Source organism: Etheostoma cragini, chromosome 18 (assembly GCF_013103735.1).
Source record: "Etheostoma cragini isolate CJK2018 chromosome 18, CSU_Ecrag_1.0, whole genome shotgun sequence".
NCBI lineage: Eukaryota > Metazoa > Chordata > Actinopteri > Perciformes > Percidae > Etheostoma > Etheostoma cragini.
The window spans coordinates 8823714-8836715 of NC_048424.1; the positions used below are offsets into that span (position 1 = coordinate 8823714).

General features: G+C 41.1%; 1 protein-coding gene across 1 annotated transcript in view; it reads left to right on the top strand.

Moving 5' to 3' along the window:
- Positions 1 to 10810, top strand: part of foxo3b (forkhead box O3b) — a 45560-nt gene extending 34750 nt beyond the window's left edge. Inside the window, exons 3-4 of the mRNA XM_034900613.1 lie at positions 4927 to 6402; positions 7391 to 10810. Coding sequence (XP_034756504.1) covers positions 4927 to 6375 — 1449 coding nt within the window. The 3' untranslated portion in view covers positions 6376 to 6402; positions 7391 to 10810. The remainder of the gene's footprint in view (positions 1 to 4926; positions 6403 to 7390) is intronic.
- The last annotated feature ends 2192 nt before the right edge of the window (positions 10811 to 13002 follow it).

Below are 13002 nucleotides of genomic sequence, written 5' to 3' on the forward strand. Positions count from 1 at the left end.
GTGTGTGTGTGTGTGTGTGTGTGTGTGTGTGTGTGTGTGTGTGTGTGTGTGTGTGTGTGTGTGTGTGTGTGCGCTTATACTGGGTCAACAGATTATACAATAATAATCTGTTGACCCACTGTTTCATAGACCAGTTTAGACCAGCTAAAACAAATTTACTTTGTTAAAGGAATAGTTTGAAATTTTGGGAGATACATGCATTTGCATTCATATCGAAAGCTAGATGAAAATATCACGCTATTATACACTAAATATGAGGCTACAGCTAGCAGCAAGTAAAGTCATGACCTGGCACAAAACATCAGGCCCCGACTGTGTACGAGCCCACATAGTTTGTGTCCAAACCCGACCTGAGCCTGAACCATGGCCACAGTTTTGGGCCCAAGCCCAATTAAAAACCCAAGTCTTTTTTTTATAAATAAACAAATAAAAATAAACCATGCATGTTAGTTGAATATATGTCAAGAATATTGCGATAGACATCCCATACATTAAGCATGACATTAAACAGATTATAAGGTTGGCATTAAAAAAAACAATGGGGGAAAAAAAACATGCAAAACTTGTGCAAACCGGGACCCAACTGGGTTCAGAGAGAAAATCAAAGCATGGAGTGCATACATTCTGCAAATAACAAAACATTTATAGTCCTGTTTATTTAATCACACCTGAAGCACTGCTACAACTACTGCCCTATTGATTTTAGCTATTGCATCTTTCTAGTTTCTAGGAAGATGTTAGGGAGGGGATGCAATTTAGATTGCACAAAAGAAGAAACTCCCCTGTGTAATATAAAACATTTCCTAATATATTGTACACACAATGCCTTTGGAGACTCTTTTTTCACATCCGCGCCCCCAGGGTTCAGTTACGTTTAGTATTAAGGCTGTTATCAAACTCAGTTGTGATTTAAGAGTAGTTTAATGAACTCCTGGGAGGTATGATTTGCTTCTGCTCTATCCCAATACCTCTGAGGTGAATACAATTTAGTTTGTGGTGCTTTGAGCTACGGAAAATTACATTTTTAAAATGTGTCTTTGCATAAAATATATCTTGGAGATCTTGGAAATGATTCAGTGCTTGCAGGGATGACGCTGGTGTAAGAAGACGTATTGATGAAGTGTAAGGTTCTGGCCAAGGGGGTAAGCCAGCCTCCACTAAGCATAGCTCCTATGGTGCCATTTTGATGCTACCTAGCACTCACCCACCGTTAGCATTCCATTGACATCGAAATTTATTTTGACGTCACCTAAAACTTAACGTCAAATGACTTTACATCTGAAGCGTTTAACGACTATTTGTCCATTGTTTATTTTAAAAGAAACACGACAATGTATAAAAAGCTCCGTTACCTTGTATTTCACATTATTGCCCCGTAGCAGACATTTTTTTTTAAATAGGCTAAAGATTGAGTCATGATGACGCGACTTAGCTTACTGTTGCATAGTAGAGGAATTATTGAACAGTAGCTTACAGGATAAGCTCGCAGGCAGTTTGGATTTACATTACCTGTTTAGGTTTAATTACTAATGTTAACTAAATCATTTTAGTTAACAATAGTTAACCTGTGCCTATGTTATCTCCTTACATATAACTACGCTCTCCGTCTCTGCTGATTCGGAATGACAGATTTCTCTTGGCCCAGCTACCAGAAGACTTACAACTTTCAGACATGTTGCTCACGTCACATCTACGTCTTAAAGCTCAGTTGGAGGCTGCCTGTATTGACATCTCCTCAGCAGCTGGAAACATTCAGCGTGTGTGCGTGTAAAATGTTTTGTAAAAAAGCAGCATTGCGTCATGCCTCGAGACAAGGGCGGACTGGCCATCTGGCTTTCCCGGTTGGCCAACATGCTTTTTTGGCCAACTGCAGACACACATTTATAAAATAAAAATAAAAGTTGTAGGCCTAGATTGGTGGCCTATCGTTTTTTTAATTGACACTGGGCTGGCCCAAAACATTTTAATTTAGGCTAGGTTTTCTGTCCTTACACATACACCCCCTACTTTCACATTGAAATGGACTAGTCCGTAACAGTGCGTTATGTGATAATAGTGCATTAGTTTGGCTAAGTATGCGGGTATTGGGAGTCTTGACTGATGACTGATTATAAGGCTTTATTAGGTAACTTTTCATTCAACAAAGTACCCTAAATCTTAATAATAGTAATTGGCAGACAAAAACTCATGATAGATCTCCTCAAATTAAAGCACAGGGCCTCTTAAGTCGTGAAATGATTATATATATAAAAAAGTGAAAAAGTGCCATATAAATATATATATGGCACTTTTTATGGGTCAACTCTAAGTGATTCTTGCTTACTCATTACATGTCGTTAGTAGTTTTAAGGAGAAGGAGTTGGTAAACATATTCAGAGGAGACGGAAGGAGGGATGGTGTTTGTGATCTTATGTGTTGGGCCGGTCTGGGCCAAACTGCCTGGGCCAATTTTTGGTGCCAGTCAGTCCCTGCCTCGAGAGATGCTGGCAGAGGATAAACACTGGTCTCCCTGGTATCTCTTCTCATCTTACCTCATTGCAGAGTATACACACGCACACATGCGTACTTGGGAAACACCATTCATGATTAAACTTTTTATGTGTTTGCTAATGCACAGCAGTGGTCACAAAAAGCATACAGTCCTGCAGAAAGAACTTTTGCATTTCCAATTGCAAAACACTTAAGGGCCTGCAAATACAAAACCGGAGATTTACATACAACTAACCCACACCCACACCCACACCCACACACACGTAACTTAAGCTTCTCTTTCTCTTCTCTGATTGAACTCCCTTTGACCAGAATAACAATCCAAACCAAATTGTCTGTAAACTGTTGCCCAGGAAAGACGAGATTGCTTCGTGGAAAACAATATTGTGCTTCCCACAAAAACTACAAGACTCTGGCCCTTGCATTTTGGAACCCAGAAATCTTTTCCGTTTTAGAGAGTAAAAATATACACGGGAGGAAAACAGAGAGGTATGTGTATGTTGTGGATGGCAGTTGGGTTGTTTATATGGGAGGATATAACATAGCCCCAGAATCCCTCAGGGCCCATAAGAACTATGTGTTTGTGAAACAACAGAAACTGCGGAAGAGGAAGGGGGTATGGACAGAGAAGGAGACTGAGGCAATAATAATGAATTCAACAAGGCCTTCAGTAGGTTGCAGGGCATAAAACAAGGAGGATTACAGTTATGTCTTGATACTCTGAGTTGATATTTGAGAATGTGACTAAAGGTATGAGCACTTTTGTTTATATATATATATAAATATGATACATTTTTGTATCATTATATGCTGTCATACAAGAACCATGAAATTATGTCTTTTTTAACTAACCAGATGGCTGAGTGTAAGTATTTGTGTATCTGTGTCTCCATTAGTGTAAACTAGGGGATTTTCCAGATGCTCATGTGCATGGGTGTAATTTTCAGATCACAGAAGTTGGAATTTTGAGTCAGTGCTTACATCATACAATCTTTCTTTTAATCTACACTAATCAATTAGTGAAGACCAGTTGGAATGACATCTCTACAGTTTTAGCATTTTTTGAGAATCCTTTATATTGTACAATTGGAAACCCATTATGACATGCAACATTATAACTTACTAGATCTAAGCTTGTTTAAATAGTGCTGCACTTTCATGAAATAGTGACATGGTCTCCTGGCCTCTACCTCTTTTCTCACCTTGTGACATAAGTCTAAAATCCCTGATGGTTCATTAATGATTCCATCAGATCCTGCTCTCTTCTTGTAGTTCTCTGACTATAACTGCCTTCCCCCAGGACTAACAATGCAATTATTAGTTGGACTGAAATGTGACAAAGAAGTTTAAAGAAGGATCCAACTGTAAACAATGGATGCATATTTACATTAAAAAGAATTGTATATGGAAATTGGGCCTTTTAGAAATCGTTTTGCCCATCATAACTAATCAACCCTAGGAGACTTAAGAGCTCTGTGAGGCTGTAATAAGACATAGCGGTGCTTTGAACTTAATGCTTAATTCAGCATAGAGGAAAAGTCAGGGAATCATCAAAGTCAGTAGGCTCCATCCCCTGGGAACAATGAATGTCTGTCTGTGCAAAATTGCAGGGAAATCCATCTAATAGATGTTAAGTTCTGTCTGTCTGCACCAAAGTGGTGGACGGACCAACAGACATTTTCATCTCTAGAGCAGTGCATTCCTGTGTTTAACTGCTACAACATCAGTGTAAAATAACAAAGAATGTCTTCCTGATCATGTCGATAAAGCAAGCAGTGAAGCAAAATGTGATTCAACAGGGATGGAATATGGAAGTTTGGGCCTTTTAATGAGTACATACATCTCTGTTGTGAATAAAACTCTTGATCATTAGCAGAGGCTGTCACGCAGTTCCATCACAATGAGCCTTTAGGGCTGGAGTTGATCAATATAGTAACCCAGACAAGACTCACACACAGAAACGCACAAACACACATGATCTAACATAAAATTAAACTCCTTCAGCTACACAGTATGCGTCATTCATAATTGAGGAAACTCTTGATTATAAACCACTGTCTCTGTTTTGTTCCTTATACACACAACACAAAAGCTACAGGGGAACAATGCAGATATCAGCGCTAAGTGCTGCTGCATGGTAATGTGCTAATTTGTGTCTATTTAGTGGATGAACAATTGAAACAATTACATTTTTGCTTTGTTGTGTGTCTGGTCACCGGAGCAACTGTTTACATTGGTGCAGAATCAGTAGTAGTGGGTGGTTTATGGACCAGTGTTGTTTGGCCCAAAGAGAGGTATTCATTATTAAATGTTGTATTGGTAAAAGGAAAGAAAGAATACAACAACTCAATATTGATGCCAGTCATAGTTTTAGTAAAGGGATTTTACACACATCTCTCAACAAGGTCTCTTCTCTTTCTTTCCTTTGTGTTACAGAACTCCATCAGGCACAATCTTTCCCTCCACAGCCGCTTTATCCGTGTCCAGAACGAGGGAACAGGGAAGAGTTCCTGGTGGATGATCAACCCAGAGGGAGGGAAGGGTGGCAAGGCTCCTCGCCGCCGTGCAGTCTCCATGGACAACAGTAACAAGTACACTAAGTCAGCCCGTGGCCGTGCAGCCAAGAAGAAGGCAGCTCTGCAGGCAGCAGCCGCTGCAGGTGGAGAAGGCGGCGGAGACAGTCCTTCAGGTCTTTCCAAGTGGCCTGGAAGCCCAACATCGCGCAGCAGCGAGGAGCTGGACGCTTGGACAGACTTCCGCTCCCGCACTAATTCCAACGCCAGCACACTTAGCGGTCGCCTCTCACCCATTCTGGCCAACCCGGAGCTAGATGAGGTGCCTGATGATGAGCCTCCTCTCTCGCCTATGCTCTACTCCAGCCCTGGCAGAGAACTGTCTCCCAGCAACGCCACAACCAACGGGAAGGCTGTGCCGCCTGAGCTACCCCGCCTGGCAGACCTGGCAGGTACAATGAACCTGAATGACGGACTCACAGATGACCTGATGGATGAGTTGCTGGATAATATCAATCTGGTGCCAACCGTCTCATTACCCGCCGCTCCAAATGGTTCCTCAGGGTTCAATTTTGGGTCCAAACTTAATGGGCTATGCTCACCTTCCTCCACCTCCTCTCCCTCTACTAACTCTTCTTCTAACGGTGGAGTTAATGGTTACAGTAACTCCATCTTTGGCCCCCACACAACAGTCTCCTCTCTGCGTCCATCCCCCATGCAGACTATCCAGGAGAACAAACAGACCTCTTTCTCCACTATAAGTCTGTCTCGCTTTGGCAGCCAGACACTACAAGACCTGCTCAACTCTGACAGCCACAGCCACAGCGATGTCATGATGACCCAGTCTGACCCACTGATGTCACAGGCCAGTGCCGCAGCAGTCATTTCCAAAAACACTCGCCGTGGACTCATGCTCCGTAATGATCCCGTAATGACCTTTGGGACCACTGGCGGACTTCAGGTCAGCCAAGGGGAAATACTGCAAGGTAACAACCACAACCAGAGCTCCCTAAGGCCTTTAAACGGAGGCCTGAACCTAGCCAACGAGGCGAACGCTCTGGCTAATGCCAAGCAGCAGCTCCTACTCTCACCCTTGGGAGGAAATTGTTCCTCTTCCATGCAGATTGACACCTCGATCTTCCTAAACGGAACAGTTAGCGGCAGCGGAGGGATCTGCCAGGACCGTTTTCCTACAGATCTGGACTTGGACATGTTCAACAGCAGCCTAGAGTGTGATATGGACTCCATCATCAGGAATGAGCTGATGGACGCAGATGGCCTGGACTTTAACTTTGACTCTCTGGCAAACATGAATGGGGTCGGCAACTTCAAGAGCACCAAGCAGAACTCTCAGAGCTGGGTACCCGGCTGAGAAGGTCAAGAGGGAGGAGCAGAGCAGGTGTGTATGTTTGAGTGTTTTGTAAATGGGTGTAAGTCCTGTGGCATTTAAGCAAAGTGATCATATTTAGATGAAGTAAATAAGGATGCACTGATCCAACCTTTTCTCTCCCGATTCCGACACCAACACTCAGGGTACAGCCAACTGCCAAGGACAGATCTGATACTAGTGCCATTTTTTCCAAAATGTAAAATCTGTAAAAGGTATCTGTGTTTAAAATCTCTGTAAGCTAACATGACAGTGTACTAAGTGTAAACATTCACACACCCAGATGCTTTCTAGGCTTGTCAAAATCATCTATATCATCATTGTTATCTAAATTGTTTTGAAGGTTTATCTTTTTTGTAGAATGACTGATGTTAACAGATACAGACATGAAGAAAAAGCACTAAGATGTTGTCTTAAATCTATGCTGCACGCGTCCTGTAAATCAGACAGAAAAATTCTCTCAGTGAAATTACATGCCTCTGCATCTTTACACTAACCTACTATAACTGCTCTCCACTAGTTTCTTTTCCAAATGCACTTGCTAAAAGTTTATTTTTTATGAACTGTATCAGTCCTCATTTCCTGGGCTGTTCTCATATAACAAGATTTGTTCAACATATAATCGATAGATATAATACATTTTATGTATGCAAAGTGTCAAAACAATGTTCCCACAAAAAGTGCAAAAAAGTTTATGGAGGAAATCTTTGAAATGTTAGCTAAAAGCAAAAGTTACTGTCAACACTTCTTTTACAGCAAATAAATACCTCTGCTTTCACATTAACATGCATTTATTGTAAAACAAATACAGAAGTACCAGTGTTAACTTTATGTAGTCTACTGCTGCAAATGAGCATGAAATAACAAAAGGTGGACTGGTGAACACTACCCGACCTGCTCGGTGCATCCGTGGCAGAAACTTGACTTCACAACAGAAGAGATTTATCCTTGCTTTTAGTACAGCACTGAGACATAATCATCTCATCCTTTATCTCTCCAGGTCTGAACTGTGTAGTGCAAGAGAAGATCAGACACACAACATCCTTTTTGCCAAACCTGCCATCAGCACAACGTAAAATATGAACCCTGTGTTTACAGAAGAAGACATCCTCTCGAGATCTTTACCTTTGCTCCCACACTGGTGAACCATGAAAAATCCCACAGACTGTAGAGATACTGCACATCAGCCCTCAAAGCATCCTGTCAACTACCACAAAAAAGAAAACTATGTCAAACTCACAAATCTTAGAATTATGCAATTTTCCTTTGACACCCAGTCTGTTGATATCAAAGAAACACTCCTTTATCAGAAGGGTTTTCAGGTGGAATACGACGACTAAATATCATGCAAAAGATTGAAGGAGTGCCCGGTGCAGTTGTTCTCGTTGAAGACAAAAGAAAAAGAATAAAGTGAAAAAATCAAGATTGTAAATCTGATTCGGGGTTTCCTGGGATGTTATGTTGAAAAAGAATGTACCTCTGTTCTCACTTAATGATTTTAAATGTTCAGTGTTTGTTTAGTTGGATTTCCTGTTTTATCATAATTACTTCTGCATCACACACGTCTTTACATAAAGAATTGGTGCATTGATGAAATGAAAAGATGGAAATGGAGTATCTTACTGGCTGAGTGGCCGCGCATACAGTACATGCAAACAAACAAACAGACAAACCTACCCTTTGCCCCAGTTTGGAAAACTTTCAAACCCTTAGAAATGGAATATTCTCAATTGAATGCCATGCACTTCCAGTTTTATTCTTATGAATTCCTTGAAATCAATTAAACGCTGCGTAATGAGGGTTATATTGCAATTAGCTAAATATTACAAAAATATTTTCTGTCTTGTGTGTACATCTAACTGTAATCAAAAATATGAAAAAAGACTAGAGGAAGTACATCTCTTTTACGGATATTTGTACAGTGCAGGGCAGTGTAAAGTTCCAGAGGAGGAGGTAAGATCTTGTCTGTCTTTTCTTAGATTTCTTAACTTCTGGTGACTTCTGTTGAGGTCGTTTATCACTGCATATATGTAGCCAAAATGGATACCTGTGTCCTAGGGTTGTGAACATTTCCACGCCATTACAGGTGCTATGTAAACAGTGTTGAATCCTGCCGAGAGCAAGCCGTGCATTGAGTTTGTTGGTGTTCTTTTCGTTTTTACCCACGACCTGCAGAAACCCAAAGCTGCAGCCACTTGTAGCACGGCGTGGTTGAACCTGTAGGCGGCAGCGGCGGCGGGGGGCCGAGAGGAGCAGGGTTTTAGGCTCATTCCTCTAGAAGCCATTTGTTTCTCGAATAAAAACAATAAGCTAACTCTGTATATCGCCAAATTACTTGAAACAAATAGTAGGATATGCTGGCAGCCAAATCACAGCACATACACACACATGCACACACATAGATAGAAGAAGTAATACCAGGGATTTGTGTTAAGCTCTGCTGTTTTCTTGTCATGAGCTTGTTGGGCTTCTTATGCATATATAGAATCACTCAGGGGGGAAAAGGGAGGCTTCCCTTTAAGTAACATCAAGTCACATTCGAATGGTATTTTAACATTTCTTGATAAAAACAGTAATGCTTTGTGTTTGTGAACTTGTAACCTGTGAACTTTTGGCCGTCAAGATGAGGAAGGAAGATAAATTTCAGGATGAAGACTTCACGCGGTCTTTTATTTTTTTGTTTTTGCCGTCATTGTTTTGTTTCCTTTCTCTTGTCGGACTTGTGACACACATACAACCCCCCCTCCCCTTCATGGACACGCCTCATGCTCCTGCAGGTGACTTCCTGTATCTCCTGAGTACATGTTAACGTGTGCGTGCGTGCGTGCTCATCTGTGGAGTTTATTTCTGTTGAATTAATCTCACAAGAATGTGTAATCCCTCACTAACCCATCATGGTGCATACAGCACAGCAGACTGTATGCATGTTTGTATTTATGCATTATGAATTGTGTGAAATGCATATATACTCGCTGTTTGTACTTATATACTCATGTAGTACTTGACCCTTGGATTTTGTGATACCTCTGAAGGTAAAGTTGAAGAAATAATGAACAACGTTACACGCCCGGTGGGAGGGAACACTGTTACCAGCTAATTCATTGTTGAACCAGATAAAATGGACGAATGGTGGAAAGCACCATTGTTGTAGCATCTGGACACCCTGGTATCTCTTCTCTTCTTCAGCGATATGAAGTGTATGCCCCGCTGCGTATCTGTATAATAGTGTACAGATGTGTGTATATCACTTTGAGGACAAAGCAGAAGAATATGTGTGCATGGTTGGCTAGAATGATCTACTGTGCTATCTAAGGTTTAGTGCATGACCTAGCTGTACCCTTAGACCCTTCCAATGGTGCCGTCCTGCGACAAAATTGTAATATAGAGAAAAACCCTGTGTCTTCAGCACTCAAACACACACACTTTCTATTTTTAAAATCAGGGCTTTACAGAGCAGAACTTGAACCATCTTCTCGCATTAATGGGTTAATTATCAGGAGTGTGTGTACACATTGTGGCAGACACAGGGAAAGCCTGTTTAACGGACGTTCCTCAGCTTCACACTTGTTTTTATTCCATGTGGAGTACAGCAGGTTCACGTCCTGGTGCTCTCAGTGAGCGTTTGGTCATATGTCAGATGTCATTGTTTTGGACATCTGACAACAAGCTGAAATTTCCTACACACTTGTCTAAAAATGTCCAGAGCATTTTCACATGTTTTTTGGCAAGGGGAATCCTGAGCCATCACCTGAATTGCTAATCATTTGGATTCATCTCCACTGACCGTACTAAGTATTAGGAGCTCTTTACTCCTCCTGTGAAGAAGACTGACAAGGTAAAACCAGGGAGCCCTGTGAGCCTTTTTTTATTTAAAGAGGAGTTGTTGATCCTTGATCATCTGCAAATCTCAATCGCAGGAGGGTGTTCCTTACGTTTTGTACAGTTTTGTTCAGTGTAAAATGTTTTGGGTCTTTGGGGAGATAGTTTACACTTTGTCATAGTGGAGCAGGCCTTCCACACAACCACTCAGTGCTACTGCTTCATTCAGGCACAGATTATCTCCTCTTGTGCCCAACAAACACACACCCTCAGCACAACACGTGCAACTTTAAAGCTAAGAAAAGCAAAAAAAAATAGAAGAAACATACCACTAGATACCTTAATCATCTCTTGGGCGTTCCTCCTTTCATTATGTTCTCTTGGACCCTTTCCATCCTTGTTTAGAGGCCCAGGCCAGCTCCCATCCAAACGCCCTCTGAACTTTGCCCTTTGAATTTTACCCTTTATTAATCTTGCTTCTTCTCGACTTGATGTTAGTGGGTATTTTTCCTGTGTATTCCATTTTGAATTGTAATCTAGTTTGTATAAGAAATGGTGCGCATGTAAATAAAGCTTGGTGAGGCTCTACACCCTTTCCATGTTCTTGTCTTAAATGGTTTTATTGCTGTAAAAGTATGAAAGTATTAGAGGTACACACATTTCACGAGTGCTGTGGCAGCACAGGGCCACTGTTAACAGCTCATATAGCCATGAGAGGAATTTTCAGCCCAGTGGGGAAAATGTTACAGCTCTCGCGTGCCTTACATGTGATGTTAATTCATAAGTTATCCTGCCAAGTGTTTTCCAAAACCTTGTATGTGAGCACTTGTGCATGAACAAATTAAACCTTGGACCCCCTCCAGGGGATAAATCTCTTTCTCATGTCAGTCTGGAGGGATCCAAACAGAAAAACAATCCTGCGTTCCTCTCTTGCACAATGTTTGTTTTGTTTACAGCTGTATAAATGAGAGCTGACGTACTGCAACCCTCTGATACCTGACACCGGGCTGGATGCTGTTCCTCAGTTGTAGCAAAACATAAAAGGGAGCGGGGGAAAGTAAGAGATGGGGGTCTCTTGCATGTCTGAATCTGTGCCAAATATTAACACAAACCTCCCCCCTTTTGAGAACAGTCAATAGGCCACTTTCCTCCTCTGCAAGGAGTCAAGCCTGTTATCATAAAAATGATTCCAGATTATCCTATAAATGTAAGTACCGTATGTGTGTTTCTGTGTGTGGATGAGTGTATTTTAAGGGTCAGTTGACAGGAGACCTGAATGATTTTTAAGGACTCTTCAGACTGCAGCATTTTATGGGAATATTAATATCTTTTTATCACATAAACACATACAAATGTGTAAACACCTTCACTATAATGCATTAATCTGCCTGACTGTTAACTTTGAGTAATCCAATGATTTTTCATATGTTACCTTTAAATACTGTAATGCAACTTAATCAGCAGGAGAGCTAGATGCTACTAGTGTTTAGAACACTGATGTCATGTTGTGGTTTTGTTTCTAGGGATTTTTAAAACCTAAGGAGTTAATCTCCTTTAATTACAGACAAACTACGGGCCGTGTATTTTACATCTGGCCCTTCAGTACCATTCTACAGCAATTATAAAACACTTGAATAACCTAACCATGACACTGGGACAATGGAATATAGTGATTTAACGCCAGGCTCAAAACCTAGAGAGTTCCAATGAACTGTTGCAGAAACATGAATACACGCTGACTGAAGCCATTACTTTTGCGCAGTGTGGCAGGATGCTGCATCCCATATAGTCCAAATTAATGTAATTACCAAAGAAACTAAAACAAACCCACAATGCCTTGGAACATTTACTCATATGATGACCCCAAAGCAATTAAAAACCCAAAATAGCATAATTAGGAATCAACAGGCCTCCCCACAAATTCCAGCTAAGCTGCTGGCGCTTAACAACACACATGCTACCACGCATACACAGAGGCACAGCAGCCACTGGCACTGCTCAAATATTTAACACCAGCAGCAACAACCAAGCTAAAGCAAGCAGTAGGCTAACAGCTAGAAATATCATGTAACTAAAATGCAAAAAACAACCATTGAACTTACCAAAAGCTGCTCATCATTTGAAGAAAAAGGTACACACTCCTTTCTTTCATTAACTTTACATCTTAAACTCTAAAAAACCTTGAACTAACAATACTGCTACAGTTATGTGATGTTAGCTAGTTTTGCTCGATGCAGTATGCTAACTTGTCCAAATAATACCGACGCAGGTGGCGGGGCCAGTCAGAAGACTCTGTCCTATCAAAGAATACGCCCAACAGGGCAAACTCAAAATACGATAGGCTAAAGAATATGACAATCAACAAAATTGTCCATATTTGCTTAAACAGCAGAGGGGTCAAAATTCTGAAGGCCTCAAAGTAGATTTTTCAACTAGAGACAGGAAAGAGGGGACATCTGATGAAAGCTCTAATTTATGAAATGCACATATATATATATATATATATATATATATATATATAAATAAATTATAAAAAATATAATTAGCTGATTCTGACAATCTCTTGGTCAGCGGAGAAGGCCTTGTGGCCCTGATGGCCCACCTCTACACATGGTGGCTGAAACTGATCTACCTTATTGTCATTGTCTTTAAAAGGTTCCATGACATGGTGCTCTTTGGATGTTTTTATATAGACCTTAGTGGTCCCCCTAATACTAATGCCTCATAAGGAGGCAAGATTCCAGATCGGCCAATCTGAGCTTTCTTTTTCTCAAGGCAGGATACCTAGGGCTC